Source organism: Myotis myotis, unplaced genomic scaffold (genome assembly GCF_014108235.1).
Source record: "Myotis myotis isolate mMyoMyo1 unplaced genomic scaffold, mMyoMyo1.p scaffold_m19_p_1, whole genome shotgun sequence".
In the NCBI taxonomy this organism is placed as follows: Eukaryota; Metazoa; Chordata; class Mammalia; order Chiroptera; family Vespertilionidae; genus Myotis; species Myotis myotis.
In genome coordinates, this window is record NW_023416313.1 from 147,986,493 (window position 1) to 148,008,359 (window position 21,867).

General features: G+C 44.1%; 3 protein-coding genes across 15 annotated transcripts in view; 2 read left to right on the forward strand and 1 right to left on the reverse strand.

The window, feature by feature from the left end:
- On the forward strand, positions 1-4,886 carry LMLN2 (leishmanolysin like peptidase 2). The gene is made up of 14 exons (XM_036341978.1): positions 1-295; positions 419-512; positions 603-654; positions 978-1,121; positions 1,387-1,512; positions 1,905-1,989; positions 2,122-2,267; positions 2,344-2,515; positions 2,698-2,767; positions 2,844-2,940; positions 3,042-3,314; positions 3,516-3,742; positions 3,924-4,103; positions 4,624-4,886. The coding sequence occupies exons 1-14, from the start codon at positions 1-3 to the stop codon at positions 4,829-4,831; spliced, it is 2,169 nt and encodes a 722-aa protein (XP_036197871.1). The 3' UTR covers positions 4,832-4,886.
- Positions 4,887-4,983: 97 nt separating this feature from the next.
- Positions 4,984-9,781, reverse strand: CUNH14orf119 (chromosome unknown C14orf119 homolog). 4 transcript variants are annotated; one of them, XM_036355661.1, is made up of 3 exons: positions 9,646-9,781; positions 7,699-7,775; positions 4,984-6,141 (listed from the first exon to the last, which is right to left on the reverse strand). In XM_036355661.1, exon 3 carries the CDS (start codon positions 6,138-6,140, stop codon positions 5,715-5,717), a length of 426 nt encoding a protein of 141 aa, XP_036211554.1. In that variant the 5' UTR covers position 6,141; positions 7,699-7,775; positions 9,646-9,781; the 3' UTR covers positions 4,984-5,714. The 4 variants fall into 4 exon arrangements, with proteins under 4 accessions (XP_036211554.1, XP_036211545.1, XP_036211563.1 ...); XM_036355652.1 differs by lacking the exon at positions 9,646-9,781 and adding an exon at positions 9,183-9,619; XM_036355670.1 differs by lacking the exon at positions 7,699-7,775.
- The window catches only part of ACIN1 (apoptotic chromatin condensation inducer 1), a 36,169-nt gene continuing 23,799 nt past the window's right edge, over positions 9,498-21,867 (forward strand). For 5 of the 10 annotated variants that reach the window (XM_036355540.1, XM_036355543.1, XM_036355559.1 and 2 more), the window contains exons 1-4: positions 9,498-9,830; positions 11,245-11,310; positions 13,405-13,516; positions 13,926-14,045. In XM_036355540.1, coding sequence (XP_036211433.1) covers positions 9,519-9,830; positions 11,245-11,310; positions 13,405-13,516; positions 13,926-14,045 — 610 coding nt within the window. In that variant the 5' untranslated portion in view covers positions 9,498-9,518. Of the gene's footprint in view, positions 9,831-10,248; positions 10,432-11,244; positions 11,311-13,404; positions 13,517-13,925; positions 14,046-21,867 lie in introns of those variants that run through there. The other 5 variants (XM_036355584.1, XM_036355578.1, XM_036355551.1 and 2 more) reach the window with 5 other exon arrangements.

Genomic DNA, 21,867 nt, shown 5'->3' on the forward strand with positions numbered 1-21,867 from the left:
ATGCTGCTGCTGCTGCTGCTGGGGGCTGCCACGCGCAGGTGTCTACATGACGAGACACAGAAGTCTGTGAGCCTTCTCAGGCCACCTTCCTCCCAACTTCCCTCGAACATCCGCTCTTCCCCTCTCACCTTCCCTGGCTCTCGTGATCCTCAGCCCCTCCGAATCCAAACCTGCCATATAAGAGACCCTGTGTCAGGTGGAGCTTGGGATCCTGAGGGAGATGGGATGGGTGGGGAATCCCGAGCCCTGGCCGCAGTGAGAGAGGCTGCTCAGCGACTCCAGGGTGTCCTAGCAGGTGAGTGGATGAACTGGAGTCAGGGAAGGCTGAGGAACAGAGGGAGCTGAGGCAGAAAACCACCACAGAAGAGGACTGGAACTCCAAGATACTGAGGTGAAATGGACCTTTCATCTTGTTTAGTGCCTCCGGTGCAAGGACCCCTGCTTTTGAGCCGAGACCCTGCACAGTACTGCCATGCTGTCTGGGGAGACCCAGATACTCCAAACTACCATAGGTGAGTTCATGTCATTGTGAATGTATACAATGCCTCTTCAGGGTACCCAGAAATGTCTCCAGCTTACCTACAGATATTCATTCTTTGCAGATGCAGCCTCTTGAACCCAGGGTACAAAGGAGAAAGTTGCCTGGGTGCAAAGGTGAGATTACATTCTCAGCTTTGGAGATCTGAAGATCTAGAGCCTGCTTAGATCTCTCCAAGACCAACAGCATCAGAATTACTTAATGTGCTCCCTAGCAATACAGGTTCCTGAGCCCCGTGTCCCTTTGGCAATTTATTAAATCAGAGATTTGGGGTAGGCTGGGTGATGGTAGAATTCCTCATTCTAACCAGCCGCCTAGATGACACTAAGACACACTGGACATAGAAACTCTTTGCCCCTCACTCCTAGTACCCAGTTTCCTATTGTCATATCTTCCAGCCCATCTGCTAATTTAGATGTCACATTTCACTCCCTGCCAGATCCCTGATGCCCATCTCCGTGGTTATGCTTTGTGGCCAGAGCAGGGTCCCCCGCAACTGATCCAGCCAGATGGGCCTGGGGTCCAAAATACCGATTTTCTCCTGTATGTGCGGGTTGCCCACACTTCCAAGTGCCACCGAGAGGTGAGGTTCAAATCAAATCCCTTTTCCCTACTCTGCTTCTTTTAATCTTAAACAAGGGGCAAGGAGCATAAAAGCAGTTTTTATTAAATTGTGCTTATTTGGTGTAACTTTGGACATGCTGATGAAGTTTAGGTGAGGGTTAAAAACCCTCTAAAGTTTAAACCATCCCTTGGTAACACTGAACCTCCATTTTCAGGAAGATTTCTTCTGTTACCCCACTTCTCCCCTTTCTGCCCATACATTGTCCTGACTCATCCATCCACAGCCCTCTATCATTGCCTATGCTGCCTGCTGCCAACTGGACTCAGAAGACAGGCCCCTTGCTGGTACCATTGTCTACTGTGCCCAACATCTCACCAGCCCCAGCCTCAACCATAGTGACATCGTCATGGTGACTGCTGTATAGTGACAGGTTGGGTGAGGTGGGGCAGGTCACTCAGCTTCCCATGAAGTGGAAGAACCTATTAAGGATGGAATAGGCTCTCTCCCTCCCCAGAGCACACCTGCCCACGCCTTTCCCTTCCCTTCCCTTGTCTTCCCTTCCCTTCCTTTCCCTTGTCTTCCTTTCTGTTCCTTTCCCTTCTCTTTTCTTCCTTGTCTCCTCCACCTCCCCACCCAAGGCAAGTTGCCATTAGCTTCCTCATTCCCAAGCTCCAAGGACCCTTTCATTATCTCAATAAAAGGTGTCTCAAGTTCTAAGAAGTGATGGGGCAGAGGAGCTATAGAGTGGCTGGCTAATCCTGTTGCAAATCCAGTTCCCTCTCTGCTGTCATTTGTCCTTAGGCCACACTACACGAATTGCTCCATGCCCTGGGTTTCTCTGGACAACTCTTCAAGAAGTGGCGGGATTGCCCCTCAGGACCCAGTGGTAAATGAGAGGAATGAGGAAGAGGCCTTCCCACAATGTCAACTACAAGGAATCACTACTATCTCATGAACTTCTTCCTTCCAATTCCACCTCACCTTTCCTCATATTGCCTTCTCCCCTTTCTGTACTCAGTTGGAGAGAACTGTTCTACAAGGCAACAGGTGACAAGGCGAGATGAGTGGGGACAGCTGCTTCTCACCACCCCAACTGTTAGCCACAGCCTGGCCAAACACTTGGGAGTGCTCGGGGTTTCACTGGGTGCCCCCTTGGAAGAAGAGGTGAGAATAAGAACACCTCGGGGTGATGGAAGGAAGAGGGAGTAGCCAGGTAGCAACCAGCTAACTCCTCCACTAGGGCCCTTTGTCTTCACACTGGGAGGCCCGACTACTCCAAGGCTCTATAATGACCGCTGTCTTCGATGGTGCCCAGCGCACTCGACTCGACCCAATCACTCTTGCTGCTTTCAAAGACTCAGGCTGGTACCAAGTCAACCACAGTGCTGCCGAGGAGCTGTTGTGGGGCCATGGTGAGAAATACGGGAGCATGACAGAGGGCACACATGACCGAAGTCAGCTTGGGGGAAGTGAGAGAGGCTGGAAAGAATATCTGCTGCTAAGATGTAATGGAGGCTGTAAGCATTGCTAGCACTGGAGGAATGTTTGGGGCTTCATTTGTTTTGAATGTTCTTCCTCCCTATCTCTCAAAAAGGATCTGGCCTGGAATTTGGCCTGGTGACCACATGTGGGAGTGGCTCCTCAGACTTCTTTTGTACTGGCAGGTATGTGTGCTGAGTGGTTGAGGGGCTGTGCAGCTGTCAGTGATCCGAGTGTCACTCTACCATTCCTCCCGTACAGTGGACTGGGCTGCCACTACCTGCACTTGGACAAGGGAAGCTGCTCTTCAGACCCTGTGCTGGAAGGCTGCCGCATGTACAAGCCCTTGGCCAACCGGGTGAGTAGATTAGAAAACAGTGAAACTGAATGGACAAAGAGAGGAGTCAACTTCAAAGACATCGAGACAAACACTATTCTATCTTCTGCCCTGCTCTTCAGAGTGAATGCTGGAAAAAGGAAAATGGATTCCCACCTGGGGCAGAGAATCCCCATGGGGAGATCTACCATTCCCAGAGTCGTTGCTTCCTTTCCAACCTCACATCACAACTGCTCCCCGGGGACAAGGTCAGACATCCCTCTCAGATCCCACACCTGAAGGAAGAGGAACTCACTGGCCACTGCTACTTACATCAATGCACAGAGAGGGGAGCCTACAAGGTGCAGTTGGAGGGATCCCCCTGGGTTTCATGCCCTCCAGGAAAGGCTATTCAGGTGGGTGTCATAGGTGAAAAAGCTGTAGCACACTGGCTAAAAGAAATTTGGAAATGTTTGTACAGTGGTCCTAACCAAACTATTTTCTGTTCATTTTTTACCAAGTAACCTCTGAGCCCAAGACTCTGATCTAGACTGTACATTTTCTTAGGAGGACTTGAGCAAGTAACTGACTATAACCTGCTACATGTTTCCTTGTAGATACCTGGGTACTATGGTCTTCTCTTCTGTCCCCGGGGTCGGCTGTGTCAGACTAATGAAGATACAGATGTTACTTCCCCATCTATGAGTCTTTCAACCCAAGACCTGTTATTCAGGCTGTCTTTCGGATTAGCTGGGCCCCCAGGCCATTCCCTAGGGAAGGAAGAAGGACAAGAGTTGACTGAAGCAATCCTGCAGTCTCTGGTGCGCAGAGGAGGCGCTAGAAGGTAAAAAGGGACAATTCAGACTGAGGCTTTTTATGATGGGCCATAGAGAATGCTTAAGTCCTTTACTTCACAATTGTCTTCTGGAGATTTTCTGTTCATCCCACTCCTAAGCCTACATGTTTCATGAGATATGGCCTTCCAGGGACTATCGCTCCATTAATAGATCCAAATGTCTATTTAGGTGCTATTTCCACAGCCCTTCAATTACCACTAGTCTGGTGTTCACTGTACATATGTGGAAGCCCCCTGGTTGCCAAGGGCCTTCGGTTGGTATGCTGCACAGGGCCCTGACCCTGACTCTCCAGAAGAAGCCTCTAGAAGTATATTATGGAGGAGCCAACTTTACCACAGAATACAGCAAGTAAGATAACATTGCATGTAGATTTTTTTTTCCAATTCCTAGTCCAGATGTTTGAAATTGTATTTATTAAGCACCTACTCATGTGTATACATGAGTTTATACAGGGTTATTTCAGGAAATAAGGATCCTTGACATGATTATCTCTGGCCTATCATTACAGGACACCCCTCCCACCATGATAGTGGAGTTCCCCCATCTCTAGGACATAGGGATCCCACCATCCCTTCTTTTTTTAAGCACTATCCAGGCACCAGGTCTAACTACCTAAACACCAGTTTAGCCAACCTTCCCCTTAAGCCACTTCCCTGTCAAGTTAAGTCTCCTTCCAACAATCTAAGATGCTGAAGACTTGGATACTGGTCATATTCCTATTTTCAGGTTCTGTAGTCACTCTTATTTTCTGTTTAGTTTACTGTTTGCATAAAGCGGGGTTTTATGAGCTCTATGTATAATAAAGGTAAAGCCCTTCACCTCCTAAGCCTAGGCATTATTCCAAGCCAAATATTACTTTTGTTCCTAGGTTCCTGGTTACCTCGGGTCATAATTCCTCCATGACCCACCTAGGTTTGTCAGTAGTGCTCTGCCTAATGCTGCTTATCCTGGTGGGTGCACTGGGAACCGTGGCCTATCAGAAACGAGCTACTCTTCAGGTGGGACCATCTGCCCCTTACCATTCATCAGAGCTCCAAAGCCCAAGGGGCTCATTTGGAGGAATAAGGGAGGTGTGATGTTACCCAGAGCATGATGGGGGCAGGACAGATTATTTCTTGGAAGACAACTGGATGGGAGTCAATCTGCTAGCTACACTTACGTTCTACTTTTCTCAGAATGCCTCTTTTCATACTGGGTTTGCAATGAAAAAACAGGTAGAGACTTATGATTCCAAAGATTCATTCTTTATTTTGATACAAAAAAATAAACCCTTCAACCTCTAAAGAATGTCACTTTTTTTTTCATATTGTTATAGAGCAATCTTACAGAATATCTTCTAACAGCTCCAAGGATATCACATATGCTTTTGGAAAAAGTCATTACTATTTGGATTCAAACACACATCAGTGTGGAGGAAGGAATAATTATCTCCCTCTTCTGATTTTTCCATAATTTTTTCTAAATCATCACAGGAAAAGCTAGTGGTTAGGATGTCACATAATTATGCCTGAATCTGCTAAGGGAGGTGAAACCAGACATCTGAATCCAGCTAAATATAAAAACGTGACCTTTTATTGCTCTTCTCTCCTGCTTCTGGAGTAGGAAGGTTCTACTTTATATCCCCATGGGCCAGCAGTAGGCTTGAGTTATGTGTAGGTGCCTTTTGGTTATAGTTGCAAAAGAAGCCATTAAATTCTTGAGGGTTTGACATCTCCTGGAAAGAAGTAAGCTAGAGGCAGACTGCTACTCTGGATTTGCTTAGATGGAACACATTTACACTAGTAGTCCAGCGGATGTGCTGTAAACATTGAAATAACCAGGCCTGTACTAGTCAGCAAGCTCAGTCAGTGAATCAGGATACCATCCCCAGACCTTTAAGTGGCACATCTGAAGTTCTCACTGTAGAGTTGTGCCTTTGGCTCCATCAACTATGGTTGTCTTCTCTGACTTTAATGCCTATCAGTCTTTACCAGCTGTAGCAGCCACTGCTTGGTAAAACTTTGCCACGAAGTCTGGCTCACTGACCTCCAGCTGCCTGACAAATTCATTGCGCTCCTCCTCAGCCCAACCTCGAAACCACTGATCCCAAAGACGTAGTTGGCACTCAAAGATACAAGGTGGTCGGTTGGCTCCAGACACACTAAGCTGCTCCAGACCTTCTAGCAATGGCTGTAATTTTCCTGGCACTGCTTTAGTTACCAGGTCTTGTAGGAAACGTTCACGCTGGGGACCTGACCAACTGGCAAACCAGTGAAGAATACACTTCATTTCCTGGGAAGTGATGTAAGACATTGGGGGAAGGGAAGAGTTAATAGAATTGCCTGGCACTGAGGGTAAGAGAGAAGAGAAGGATAGCTGCATCGAAGATGATGATTCCAGTGGCATCCTGAAACATAAAAGCAGTTATATACTCTTTAGAGAGATCAACCAAAATATAACTTCCCAACAACAAGGAATCTTATCACATCCCATCAGCATTTAAAAGAAAATTACTTTGCCTGGCCGGCATAGCTCAATGGTTGAGCATTGACCTATGAATCAGGAGGTTATGGTTTGATTCCTGGTCAGGGCACATGCCCAGGTTGCGGGCTCAATCCCCAGTATGGGGGGTGCAGGAGGCAGCCAATCAGTGATTCTCTCTCACCATTGATGTTTCTATCTCTCCCGCTCCTTTTCTCTCTGAAATCAGTAAAAATATATTTTTAAAAAAATTACTTTTCACCAATTCAATTTACCGGGAAACAGGGTCCTTTATTTCAGTTGTTATCCAACAACTTTAGAGAAATTTTCCAAGAATAACTTCATTTTATATTTGCCAACCTTCCTCTCTTTTTCAAACCTATTACCCTCCCTAACCACTGTTTCCCTCCATCATCCTTACAATCTAAAAATAACCAACACTTTTTCAAATGACCAAAAAAAATTTTTTAAATATATATATTTTTTATTTCAGAGAGGAAGGGAGAATGAACTCACAATCCAGGCATATGCCCTGACCGGGAATCAAACCATGACCTCCTGATTCATAGGTCAATGCTCAACCACTGAGCCACACTGGCTGGGCAAGTGACCAAAATTTTTGGACTAATTCTATTTCATGCATAAGCATGTCTCCCGTTTATTAGACTATAGCAATGAAGAAAAAAAAAACAGAACAGCCTTGTACAGAACTGTGAAAATGCCAAGGGTGAGGGTAGTTTACAGTTTTACTGTAGGATAAACATATATTTTCTCAAAAAAACTTCTTTCCCTTTGGCCATATCAACTCTCAGTTTAGATAATTAAAAATCACTTCTTCATTTCTCCAAGATGTTTGATGCTATCATGACCAACATCTGGCCATTTTTCCTGAATGACATCAATTATGTCATCTGTAAAGTCTCCTTGAATGATGATTTCATCCTCTTGTTACTTTGGCACCACAGGAGAATTTTTGAGGGAAAATAAGATATTTGTGCTTCTTTAAGATCAATTTCAAAAGCTGCAAGGCCAAATCCTCTTGTTACATATATCTTCTTTGCTCTGGGAATTGTGGCTATGGTAACCTTGAGTTATGTGTAGGTGCCTTTTGGTTTTGTTTGACCCCTTCCACCTCTCTGTTTTTTCTTCTCTTCCTCTTTCCCTGCTGTTCCTTGACCCTCAATAATTCCAGCTTCTCCAATACATTTCTTGCTCATTTTCTCCTGCCTATTCCTATGTTTCAGACTGAGTAAAGGCAAAAAAAACCAATTATTAATGTTGGTCTATCACATCTTCCCTAAGTGAAAAAAAAGGAACCCATTTTTTAATCAAGTACATGCAGCTGGTCAGGGAGGATCTAGATACTAATCATTCCAGCAATCTCAACAGAGAAGGGGAAAAAAAAACATTATATAACATTTATCTATTTATATAAAGGGCTGAGCGACCATCCGACTGGCCACTAGGTATGACGTGCACTGACCTCCAGGGGGCAGATGCTCAACTCAGGAGCTGCCGAGCTGTGGTCACTTGGCAGTGGCAGTTGTGGGGTTATGCACCCTGGAACCAGAGAGGAGAGAGCCTGATTCTGGGAGTGTCACCTGAGAACTGCCTTCTTGCAATTCCGGGACCCCTTGGGCCAAGGGACTCCACCTGCCAGAGGGACCCCGCTCACTCCACAGATGCCCTTCGAATCGAGGTGCTGCCCTAGGTGTGGCCAGCTGGGGAGGGACCGAGGGAGGTTGGCTCCAGGGCGTGTTCAGCCCGTCCCACCCAGCCAGACAGCTTCTAATTAATTTCCTTTCAATGTGCACAAATCCGTGCACATGGGGCACTAATACACACACACACACACACACACACACACGCACGCACGCACGCACACACCTCCTTTGCAATATGCATATAACTTCTAAAATATGCCAAGAATTTCATAACATCCATTACTTCCTTATACTTTCTGTAAAGCACCAGGAAAAAATTAAAGAGCAGAATAAGTGATGGGCGCCTGGCCCAAAATAAGATAAAAGAGTAAGATAAACAAGAGAATAACCTGTTTATATAAGGCTGAAAAAAGTCTAATTGGTTTGGTGGCTTAAGGATTGAACAGTGTTACTACACTGCTGTAGATGACAATTCATGTCTTTGAAAATTTGTCCTTAATGTTTAATATAATACCTATTGAGCCCAGGGGAGGTGGCTCAGTTGGTTGCAGCATCCTCCCATGGCGGATCCGATTCCTGGTCACCGCACAGGTTACAGGTTCAATCCCTGGTCAGAACACGTTTGGGAAGCAACCGATCGATGTTTCTGTTTCTCTTTCTCTCCCTTCCTCTCTCTAAAATCAAATTTTAAAAAGTTAATATAATACCTATTGATGCCCTGACACTGATTTGTATCACTAATGCAACTAGGTCAGCCAACCTGAATAGTTTCCAAGGCCCATAATTGAATCTCCAACAATGAAAACCTTAAACTACTATTGTATATGAGCTATTTTACTGTTTGTATTTCTTCTACTGCAAATTGGATTCTTTGCAGTGAGAAAGAAAGGAACCCCCGAGCAATAACATCAGTTCAGTACCAAAACAGTCCTGAGAAAGGCTGTCTTTTTTCAGCGGCCTTAACAGGAAGCAATTCCTCAGAAAGGAACTTTACTCTCCTTTCCGGGGAAAGGGAGAACTTTTCCCAAGTCTTGGCTTCCATGGCAAACTCAAGTTCAGTGATCATGAATTACTTCAATCTGAGTCCGAAGACACGGTGCTGCCACTTGCCCACTTTGGGGGCCACCAAGCCTGGCATTTCGAAGTATGAAAGAACAACGTATCCTTAGATGGGAGTGGTGGGGATTTAATAGGATGGGAGGCGGCAACTGTTTCCGTAGAAGAGCGGGAGACTTGCCCTACGAGGGTGACCCGCAAGCACCGAGTCTCACCCAGCCCAGGGAGGGGCTTCTACCCCGCTTACCTCCCCTTTCCTCTCACAGGGCACCGAGAGACCATCAGAGTACTTAGGCTCCAACTATCGCCACCGCTTCCATGTTTCCTGAAAACCCTAAGCAAGGCCAGCCAGGCAGCCCACGCACTTCCGGTCCCGGACCAGCTCCAAACACCCAAGCACCTCAGCGCCTCAGCTTTAGGTCCGAAGAGAGCCGAATGACTCCGATCATGGTTATGCCAAAGTCGAGGGTTTCCGAATAGATTCGATTCAAAGCCTCGGTGAAACGGAGATAACCGAGTTCTAAAAGCAGGGCGAGGGAGGGGGGGGAGCACCTAGGAGGATGGAGAGAACCGATTGGTGCCGATGTGGAGACGGAAACACCCGAGCAGTTCCGGAGGAACCCGGAGAGTTCTGAGTGGTAATCGAGGGGTTGACTACGGCAGTGGGCGGGGTCAGATCGGTACGTTCGAAGGGCGTTGGCGGAAATTACCGAAGATGCCCGAAGCCGTCGGGACGGACCCGAGTACCTCACGCAAGATGGCGGATCTGGAGGAGGTGACTCTGGACGGGAAGCCTCTTCAGGCGCTACGGGTGACCGACCTGAAGGCCGCACTGGAACAACGAGGCCTAGCCAAGAGTGGGCAGAAGAGTGCCCTGGTCAAGCGGCTCAAAGGGGTGAGGAGACGGCTTTGCCGGGGTGTCGGAGGGGAGCGGACCCGGTAGAGACGAGTCTCTGCCGCGGCGCAGGCGCAGTGTCCGGGCTCGGCGCGAGCTCGCTCAGGCCGCCAGCGCGAACCTCCGGAGCCGCGCGCACGGTGGTTGGCGAGGCTCGCATTGAAATTGAGATAGCGCCGGTTCCCGCCTTAACGGCAGCGGCGCGAGCCCAAAATGGGAGGGTGCGCGCTACTCTCCCGGAGTGTCTTAAGCTCCTTCCTCCTTCCCCCACCCGCTCCTTGTTTGTGTCTGTGGTTTCGGCGCATGCGCTGCAGAAGGAGTTAAATCCCACTACAACCACCGGCGTTGCTGGCTTGAGGGGGGGGCGGGTTGGGCTGGGTCGGAGTTAGGGGTATAGTTGGGCGGAGGGGTTGATGGGCTTGGTATCGGTATCCAAATAATAGGATTGGAGTAGAGTAAAAGTGTCTGATTATATTAGGTGAGGTGAAGAGAATCCTTAATTTGAAGGGACATGGTTAGAGAGGGGTGTATAATTAATAGGGCATTCAAAAGCAATTTGAGTAGATTGGAGTTCGGTGAATGTTGGTAAGAGGTGAGGCAGGTTGGTATATGTTGGGGATTTTGAATCGGTTTGAGTAAGTTGGGGTGGGATCATCATGCGGTGGATGGGTGGATTGGTGTGAATAGGTTTGTGTGAATGGAGGGAAGGTGAGGATGTCTTGGTTTTAATTAGGGTTAATTAGGATATGTGGTGGGCAGTATTGGGGCAGGGTTGGCCCAAGGGTTAAGTTGGCAGACCGTTGCTTATACACAAGCTGACATTTCTTGTGCGCGCGGGGGGGTGTGTGTTGGGTTAGAGCTCAGTTTACAGAGCCTGAGCTCATTCTGTTCTGTAGCCTCCTTTTTGAAAATGTTTAAATTTGATAAATCTACGTGTCACTCTTTTGAAAAGAATCTCGATTAGATCTAGTCCTGGGTAACTGTTTGACGTAGTAATTCAGTCAGCCCACAGCCAGTAGCCCCATGTTGGTTTCATGTATTTGAAGCTGATTTGAGTATTTGAAGTAATTTTACCAGATTTAGAAGGAGCCCTAGTCAGAAGTGCAGAAGGTAATAGGGATTATAGCACTGGTTCTGTCACTGATTTTATTACTTATAGCCAAGTCCCTGGTTGTCTCTTGTGTGCCTACATTTTACCTCTGTACTTTTGGGAGCAGTAACCATGGCTACCTTTAAGGGTCTTCTGAAGATAAATGAGAACAGTATTAGTGAAGGGCTTTTAGGTCCCTGGAAAAGGAATACAGTTTAAGTGTGTATGGTTAGTCGTTGCACTTAATGAAGAGATTGAGGGAGGGGTGGGTTTTTGTTTTTTCTTCTTCTCTGTTTTCTGACTTTTTGCCCTTTTCTATACCAGGCTCTAATGCTAGAAAATTTACAGAAACACTCAACGCCCCATGCTGCATTTCAGCCAAATTCCCAGGTAAGGAAGAAGGTTCATTAGATGGGGTAGGCTCGTTGGATGCACAGATACATGGAAGGACACGATGTATATTTGATGTTTAATTCCTTACCAATATTTCCTAAGTTCCCTGGGTCGGAAATGTTCTCGTACCAGGGCAGTTGAATTCTAATAAAGAATTCAAGAACAGAATCAGAGGAGCTGTTAGTTGATTTCTGATACTTGAAATGGTGTGTGCAGAAAAAATGTGGCTCCAACTGATTAAGTGTTGTGCTGGGATCTGTAGTCATTTATTTGCTATTGATTTGGGGGAAATAGTGGTCTTTGAATGTAGATATAATGTAAGGAAAATGCTTGACTAAGATTTTCCAAGAATTCAATCTTTTGGAAATCATCCACCATTAAAAGTGTTAATACTAACCATAAAGTTACTCCTAAACATTATTAATTGCTCTGTTATTTAGGGCAAGGTAATTAACCTTTGAAAGCCTTGGATCCTCAACTTCCCTGTGTATAAGATAAAGAGGTTGAACTAGATCCATAGCACTGTAGCTGCTCTGCTGGGGTTTTGGGGAGCTGCTTTTTGAGGGCTTCCGAGGGAAGATACCTTTTTCCCAAGAAAGGAGAGATTCACACTCCCCTCTTAAACTAGATTAGATCTATTTTTATCTGGTTTGTATATTGAGTTTTTACATAAGGTTTTTTTTAGAAGAAATCATCCCACAGTTTAAAAAAACAACAACCTTGAAAGCTAACATTTTAGCTCTATCTTAGACTGTATGACCTCTTAAGATTCTTTTCCATTTTAAAATCTCATCATTGTAGTGTGTCATGCACTTAAAGGAAAAAATCCAGATCTTTGTTATTGCAGTGGTGTGCAGCTCCAGTACTAGATGAAGTCCCAAGATACTCTGGAAAAATTCTTACTCCCTTGTTATCACCTCATTAAGCTGTCTTATAATATAGCTTGTTCACAGAGATTTAGTTAAACATAAGACACTGCATAAGTTAATCAGTTTATGGTTATATTCCTTTTGCGTTTTAGTCTTTGAAGCTTTGCTTTTATTAACAGAATTTTTGCAGTAAATACATATATTCTCTAATACATGCAACCCACACTTCATCAGTGTCCATTGAGTACCAAGAAACTCATCTTACTTTAGGTGAAAGCCAACATTTACTATGCTTAGGAAAGATGACTAGTAACATAGAACATATTTAGTTTTTTTTTTTCCTTTTCCTGGAGTTCTAATAGCATTTGTCAAGCAAGAAGGCTCTTGGGTGGAGGACTTATGGAGAGAAAGCTGAAGGGCAGAAGAGTGATGTGGGAGTCTGTGTTGCAAAAAAAAGTATGGGAAGGATTAAGCGACTGCATTTTAAATATTGTTACCAAGTATTACCACCCAAAGAAAGTGGAGTTAGAACTCTGTCTAAAGCTGAATGGATATCCCTTTATGTAGTCTCTTGCTTTCATATTTTTTAAGTACTGTACTTGAATTTTGGAGATGTTTGTTAAACTGTTCCCTAGATAGGTAGAGATTGGTCTTTTGTTAACAATAAAAGATGAAATAGTATGACCTAGTATTTTCCCCTTTTATTTCTTGATATTACTAAAAAATTTAGATTATTTTTAGATAATATTTCCTATTAGGCTCAGTGGATAGAGTGACGGCCTACAGACTCAAGGGTCCCGGGTTCGATTCCGGTCAAGGGCAGGTACCTTGGTTGCGGGCACATCCCCAGTGGGGAGTGTACAGGAGGCAGCTGATTGATGTTTCTCTCTCATTGATGTTTCTAACTCTCTATCTCTCTCCCTTCCTCTCTGTAAAAAATCAATAAAATATATTATTTAAAATATATATATATATACTTAAAAAAATAAAATAAGAAAGTATGTGCACTTCCTCTTTTTGCTATTTTTTGTGAATCATAGAACCATTTATTTTGATCTTCAACATAAAAGTCGCTTAAAAAGGAAGCCGTCCAACATTTTAATCATCTTTCTTGAGTCCAGATATAAGGGGTAGGTCTTTGCTCCATGGAATTTTCTTCCTTGCATTTTCCTAGTTTGCTTTCCTAGACTTTTTTTTTTTTTTTTTCATGTCCTCAACACAGATTGGCGAGGAAATGAGCCAGAACAGTTTCATAAAGCAGTATCTGGAAAAGCAGCAGGAGCTACTTAGGCAGCGTCTGGAACGTGAAGCTCGAGAAGCTGCAGAACTTGAAGGTAAGCCCAGACTGTCACTTCTTACAAGGAGTTCTTCATTCTTGTTCCTGTAACTGAGTAGATGGGCCTGTTTAACTAGGCAATTTCAGGAATAAGTCAGCCTAAGACTATTTTATTTGCTTTGGTAGTTTATGCCAAGTGAGTTACTATTTACCTTTTGTCAGGAAAGAAGACAATTTGACTATCTTATTAGAAAAGGATTCCTGCCAACAGGAAGAGTAATAAGTAAATTAAGGCACCCTTTTAGATGAGGAAGAGCTTAATCCTAGGGAGTTTTTCTCTATGTAAAGCACTCTTTTTAGTATATACTCTATCCATGACTTTGCCTGATCTCCTTCACTCCTCTACATATTCCCACATGCTGAGCCCTTCACTCCCTCCCTGCCCCGACCCAATCTGTACTTTGCAGAAGCTTCAGCTGAGTCGGAGGACGAGATGATCCATCCTGAGGGAGTGGCTTCCCTGCTGCCTCCTGACTTTCAGAGCAGCCTGGAGAGACCAGAGCTGGAGCTCAGCAGACATTCGCCCAGTACGTATCTCCCTCCCCACTGCGCAATTTTGTCAATCCTGCGTAGTTGGTGGGGGGAGGTAGTTACACCTCCTTTCATACTAAGCCTCCATTAAAGTCCCAGGGAAACTCTGTGACTTGATAGTTGACATGTTTTTCATGGAAATTATGTCCTTTTTGAAGTCTGCTTTCACCTCTGTTGTGTTAACCTCTCAGAATGTTTTGTATGGTGGTATGATTTTTCTTCTCATCTCTACCTCGTTAACCTCTTCTACCTCTGAATTTAGCAACAGTCACGACTTTCTTTTACCTCTTTATCAATTATATATATTTTGAGTTGCACATCCAGTCATCCCCTCAAAGGGCATCTGCTGCAGTTTATTAATTCATAATTGTTATTGAACACCTGTTTACACCAGGCATGTACAAGGCACCAGGAATATAGTAGAGAAATATAAGTCTCTTCCCTAATGAAATCTATAGTCTAGTGAGAAGATGGACATAACCAAATTATTACATAATTAATTACAATTGTGCTTTGTGCTGTGAAAGCCAGTGCAGAGTATTACGTGAGCCCTAACCCACTGTGTGGACTAGGTTCAGGCAAGATTAAATTTTTCACATTATTAAGCACTTAGTTTTGCATAGTATCTCAAGCAAAAGTCTGTAAATTCAGCCTTTGTTTGCTAGGAACTACCTATCTAAAACAGTATCCTTTTATTTTTTTATTTTTTATTTATTTAAATGTATTTTTTATTGATTTCAGAGAGGAAGGGAGAGGGAGAGAGATAAAAACATCAATGAGAAAGAATCATTGATCACTGCCTCCTGCACGCCCCCTACTGGTGATCGAGCCCACAACTTGGGCATGTGTCCTAACCAGGAATCAAACCTGGTTCGTAGGTTGACACTCAACCTCTGAGCCACACTGATTGGGCTAAGACAGTGGTCGACAAACTCATTAGTCAACAGAGCCAAATATCAACAGTACTTCTTCAAAATAGACTCACCCAGGCCAAAAACCGACTTCTGCGCATGGGCCACGAAGTTTCAATCGCACTGTATATGCGCTCCTGCACGTGGTATTTTGTGGAAGAGCCACACTCAAGGGGCCAAAGAGCCGCATGTGGCTCACGAGCCGCAGTTTGCCCACCACTGGGCTAAGACAATATCCTTTTAGGAGAATATGTATATAAGATGTGTGTACAGTAGATAGCTATATTAAACCAATGTGTAAATTAACAAGTATTTTGAATCATTATTGTTATTGTTTTGAATCATTAACCATATCAGTGGTCTTGGGGAAGGTGATAATTTCATATTTAACATTTTTGAAATGTTTGAAAGTTGCTGGCTCTTCTGATTAATATAGAATTTCTTCCTGAAAATAGATTTTTAGGAGGTATTTAATGATTGGAGAAAAATACATTTTTTAAGAGACTTCTTTTCTCCTCATATATAAAAGTAGCAGACCCTCAATTGATCCATTTCACTCTTAGCACTCTTTTTTTCTTAATTGTAAAGCCAAGAGGAAGAGGAAAACTTATAAGTTAGTTGTCAGTGTTTCTTAAATAAAAGTCACTCAAAATATTTACTGAATTTCTGCTACATACATATCTCCATATGTATATGGGGAGTTAGCACATTTGTAAAATCTAGGGAGAGAAAAGATAATTGCACATAAAATTAACACTAGAATATGATATGTCAGGTTTTTAAGTGACATATAAGTAGTACAAACACATATACCATACGAATTCGAGAGTTAAAAGCATTCTGAGGACTGGATTAGAGAGAGTCTCATGAAGGTGTAGGATTTGAGCTAAGCCTTAAAAATGGGTAAGATTTGAATTGGCACAGAGGAGATTAGGGTATTTTTAGGAGGGAACAAAGGTATAGAGATAGGGATGATTGTGATATCTTTAAAAGAGAAGTATCAAACGAATTTAGCCAATGTAAAGTATTCTTTCATATTCAAGAATAGAGAAACTATTTTTTTTAATATATTTTATTGATTTTTTACAGAGAGGAAGGGAGAGAGATAGAGAGTTAGAAACATCGATGAGAGAGAAACATCGATCAGCTGCCTCCTGCACATCTCCCAACTGGGGATGTGCCCGCAACCAAGGTACATGCCCTTGACCGGAATCGAACCCGGGATCCTTCAGTCCTCAGGCCGATGCTCTATCCACTGAGACAAACCGGTTTCGGCAAGAATAGAGAAACAATTTAAATGGTAGATTGGGATGATATTGCAGAAGGCTTTGAATATCAAGCGAATGTGTATGAGCTTTTTTATTCTAAAGGTAATGGGGGAACCATTGAAAATTCTTGATAGGAATATGATTTGATAAGGAACTCTTTTTTTTTAAATATATTTTATTGATTTTTTATAGAGAGGAAGAGAGAGAGATAGAGAGTTAGAAACATCGATGAGAGAGAAACATCGATCAGCTGCCTCCTGCACATCCCCCACTGGGGAAGTGCCCACAACCCAGGTACATGCCCTTGACCGGAATCGAACCCAGGACCTTTCAGTCTGCAGGCCGATGCTCTATCCACTGAGCCAAACCGGTTTCGGCAGGAACTCATTTTTTTAAAAATATATTTTTATTGATTTTCAGAGAGGAAGTGAGAGGAAGAAAGAGATAGAAACATCAATGATGAAAGAGAATCATGGATTGGCTACCTCCTGCACGCCCCCACTGGGGATCAAGCCTGCAACCCGGGCATATGCCCTTGACTGGAATCAAACCCGGGACCCTTCAGTCCACAGGCTGATGCTCTATGACATAGAGTCTATGCACTGATCAATGTTTCTCTCTCTCTGAAACCAATTAAAACAAAGCAAAACAACCTGGCTGGTGTAGCTTAGCAGTTGAGCCTCGATCCAAGAACCAAGAGGTCACGGGTTTGATCCCTGGTCAGGGCACTTCCCTAGAAGGGGGTGCGTAGAGTTTATGCACTGAGCCAAACCAGCTAGGGTAGGAACTCATTTTAAGAAAAAAACTGTCTCAGTTTGAATGTAATTTGAGCCCTAGCTGGTTTTGTTACGTGGTTAAAGTATCAGCCTGTGAACTGAAGGGTCTTGGATTCTATTCTGCTCAAGGGCACATACCTCAGTTGCAAACTCCATCCCTGGTTCCCGTCGGGGTACAAGTGGGAGGCAACCAATCAATGTGTCTGGTGTGTGTCTCTCTCATCGATGTTTCTATCTCTCCCACTCCCTTCCACTGTCTCTTAAAAAAAAAATTCAGTGGCCCAGCTGGCGTGACTCAGTGTTTGAGCGTCATCCTATGAACCAGGAGGTCATGGTTCAATTCCCTGTCAGGGTACATACCTGGATTGCAGGCTCAATCCCCAGTATGGGGTATGCAGGAGGCAGCCAGTCAATGATTCTCTCTCATCATTAATGTTTCTATCTCTCTCTCCCTCTCCCTCTCTAAAATCAATTTTTTTTGTAATATATTTTATTGGTTTTTACAGAGAGGAATGGAAAGGGATAGAGAGTTAGAAACATCGATGAGAGAGAAACATCGATCAGCTGCCTCCTGCACACCCCCTACTGGGGATGTGCCCACAACCAAGGTACATGCCCTTGACCGGAATCGAACCTGGGACCCTTGAGTCCACAGGCTGACGCTCTATCCACTGAGCCAAACCGGTTAGGGCTCTAAAATCAATTTTAAAAAAATTTTTTAGGCGAAACCGGTTTGGCTCAGTGGATAGAGCGTCAGCTTGCGGACTGGGGGGTCCCAGGTTTGATTCCGGTCGGGGGCATGTACCTGGGTTGCGGGCACATCCCCAGTAGGAGATGTGCAGGAGGCGGCTGATCGATGTTTCTCTCTCATCGATGTTCTAACTCTCTATCTCTCTCCCTTCCTCTCTGTAAAAAATCAATAAAATATATTAAAAAAACAAATTATTTTAACCAATGAAAAAAAATACCCTCAAGTGAGGATTAACAAAAACAACTGGAATTTGAAATGAATGTATCCTGACATAGAAATAAAGTTTCAAAAGCAAAGATATAGAGTGAATGTAGTTAGTCTCTTCAGTGCTTTATGTCATCAGCAGGACCGTGCCTGTGGCTGTCATTAATGGAGGGAGGAGTAAGGGACAGGTAAAAGAAAAGGCAAGAGAGAGGTGAGAAATAAAAGAGATGAAAGTAGTAATTGTAATAGAGTAAGGGGGAGGGATAGAGAGATAGAAACACCGATGAGAGAGGAATATCATTGATCAGCTGCCTCCCATATGCACCCCCTTCTAGGGAAGTGCCCTGACCAGGGATCAAACCCGTGACCTCTTGGTTCTTGGATCGAGGCTCAACTGCTAAGCTACACCAGCCAGGTTGTTTTGCTTTGTTTTAATTGGTTTCAGAGAGAGAGAAACATTGATCAGTTGCCTCCCTATGCACCCTGACTGAACATGCCCCCTATTGGTGCTCACAATGACACTCCAACTAACTGAACCACACTGGCCAGGGCTAGTTTACTATTTTTAAGAATATGGATTCCTGCCCTGGCCAGTTTGGCTCACTGGATAGAGCGTCAGCCTGTAAACTGGAGGGTTCCGGGTTCGATTCCAGTCAAGGGCACATGCCTGGGTTATGGGCTCTATCCCCGGTGGGGGACTTGCAGGAGGCAGCCGATCCATGATTCTCTCTCATCATGGATGTTTCTCTCTCTCTCTCCCTCCCTCTTCCTTCCTCTCTGAGGTCAATAAAAAAATATTAAAAAAAAAAAAAAAAAGAAGAATATGAATTCCTTGGCCCTACCCTGAGAAACTCAGGGAATGTGACTTCTGGGACTCTACATTTTTTAAAGTCCTCTTATAGTTCTGTTGATTAATTTATGAATGACTAACTGAAAGAATAGTTTTTCAGTATTATATTTCATCAGGATCCTTGACTTATATTATGGCAACCTCCAGTTTATGTGCTGTAGACAAAATTCCAAATAGGAAGGAAGAATCTATATATATAAAAGCCTAAGCAACTGGTCGACCAGTCACTATGATGTGCACTGACCACCAGGGAGCAGGCACTCAACACAGGAGCTGCCCCCTGGTGGTCAGTTCACTCCCATAGCGGGAGCGCCGCTCAGCTAACAGATGGGCCCCAGACTCAGCGCCCATGGCTGGTGAGTGCCGCTGTGGCAGCATGAGCCTCTCCTGATCTGGTCTGTTTAGGCACGAGCCCACCGCAGGCGCAGTGGGGCCAGGATGAGCAAGAGCAGCGGGTGGCATTGGACTGCCGGTTTCAGCCCAATCCCCACAGGCCACACCAAGGAACCCCACCTGTGCACGAATTCGTGCACTAGGTCTCTAGTTCAGTGGTCGCCATCCTTTCGGACCTCACAGACCACCAGTGGTTCACAGACCACCGGTTGGCGACCACTGCTCCAAAAGTTTCCTTAAACCAGCGGTCGTCAACCTTTCAGACTTCACGGACCACCAGTGGTCCACCAGTGGTCCGCGGGCCACTGGTTGGCAACCGCTGCTCTAGTTGGTTTATAAAATCCTCCCTGGCTCTCCTTGACTTTGTTTTTTGTTTTTTAATTTTATTGATTTTAGAGGGGAAAGGAGAGGGAGAGAGATAGAAACATCAATGATGAGAAAGAATCATTGATTGGCCGCCTCCTGCACATCCCACACTGGCGATCGAGTCCACAACCGGGCATGTGCCCTGATGTGGAATCAAGCCATGACCTCCTGGTTCATAGGTCGATGCTCAACCACTGAGCCATGCCAGCCAGGCGTCCTTCTTGACTTCTTAACTCTCCATCACTTTTATCAGATTTTCTAAGGTGTGGCAAGTCACTCTCCACCCTCCAATAGTCAGAATTTGTCTGGATTTCCTTAAAGATCATAACTGGGTATACAAAAATCCTTGTTAATTTCTTCAAAAAGAGCTTGATGTAGGAAAAGTAGGAAGAAAAATTCCAAAATATTTTAAAATGAATATTTAGAATACAGGTTCTTTAACAAAGGGATAGCCCCAGGGGATTGTAGCCAGCCTTTGGCTTACAAAGCATGTGGTACTTACTCTTTTTCTCATATTAAATCTGGATACTGCGGTTCTAGAGGAATGCTAGATAATGTTACTTATATAGCTACCATTACTCAGATTTAGGTTTGGCATCATTGCCTGGTCTCCATTCTCTTAATTCCTGCATTTTATTCCAAACTAAAGATACCCTTTGACCACAGGTTTTGCTGTGATCTTTAGCTACCTTACTTGGGTCCTGCAAATACTGCCCAGGGATTTGTTTTCTAGGATGAAGAAACTACTTTCCAATATGACTCTTATATTCTTCACCTTAATACATTCTACACTGACTAGCAGCTAGCAGCCATATTTTCCTTTCTCCTGAAAGCTTCTGGCTTTGGAATCTTGGAGATCTTATAATTTACCCTGACTTGCTTTTCAGTTCCTGAAATACATTTATTAATCTGTTACCACTATTTTTAAAAAATATATTTTATTGATTTTTTTACAGAGAGGAAAGGAGAGGTATAGAGAGTTAGAAACATTGATCAGCTGCCTCCTGCACACCTCCTACTGGGGATGTGCCCGCAACCAAGGTACATGCCCTTGACCAGAATCGAACCTGGGACCCTTCAGTCCACAGGCCAACGCTCTATCCACTGAGCCAAACCGGTTAGGGCAACCTGTTACCACTATTAGCCCCACCTTTTGCTAAAGATGCTCAGTTTCTACACATTATTCACATCCGGTTTAGGACACTTATGTGGCCATGTACTCATAATAGAAGATGGCAGCTTTCCCAGAAGCTTGTCTTCATCCTATCAGCTTTGTACAAAGTGATTCCTCATCTCTTCCTTACATTTTGTATTGCTTATTGAGCTCTTGTTGCTTGTCACATTTTTTACAACACAGTGATGACCAAAACTTTCTGAACAGCCCTGCCCATTTTATCCTCATCTTTTTTTTTCTTCTATATTTATATTGATTTCAGAGAGGAAGGGACAGGAAAAGAGAGAGAGAAACATCAATGATGAGAGAGAATCACTGATCAGCTACCTCCTGCACGCCCACACTGGGGATTGAGCCCTCAACCCAGGCATGTTCGATTCTGACTGGGAATTGAACTGTGACCTCCTGGTTCATAGGTCACACTCAACCACTGAGCCAGGCTGGCTGGGCTACCCTCATCTTTTTTTTTTTTCTTTTATATATTTTATTGATTTTTTACAGAGAGGAAGGGAGAGAGATAGAGAGTTAGAAACATCGATGAGAAAGGAACATCAATCAGCTGCCTCCTGCACATCTCCCACCGGGGATGTGCCCGCAACCCAGGTACATGCCCTTGACCGGAATCGAACCTGGGACCTTTCAGTCCGCAAGCCGACGCTCTATCCACTGAGCCAAACCGGTTTCGGCTACCCTCATCTTTTTGATGACTTACTACTCAAGTGCTTCCCAAGGGGTAATCATCTAGAATCCTGTTGCTGCCATTTTACAGTATCAAAATAATATGATCCAATAGAATAGTATGCAGCTTACAATAGATGGAGAAAGAAGCTATTTGCTTGTATATACCTCCTAACTTTAATACATTTATGTCTGGCCAACTTTGTACATACTTTCTCCCCCCACCCCGAAAATTATGTTTATTTAATCAGAGCATATATATATCTACTGAAAGCCTATTATTAACCACAAAATATCTCTCATATGACTTCTAAGTATGTGCTTATAACTCTTGTTTATATATTGAAAATAAAAAATGTTTCTTACATAGAACTTGCAGTGATAAAAGTACTTGGGATGGCTAGGTCTATGAATTTTAGCAGTTTATTGTATTTGAGGAGTATTTGA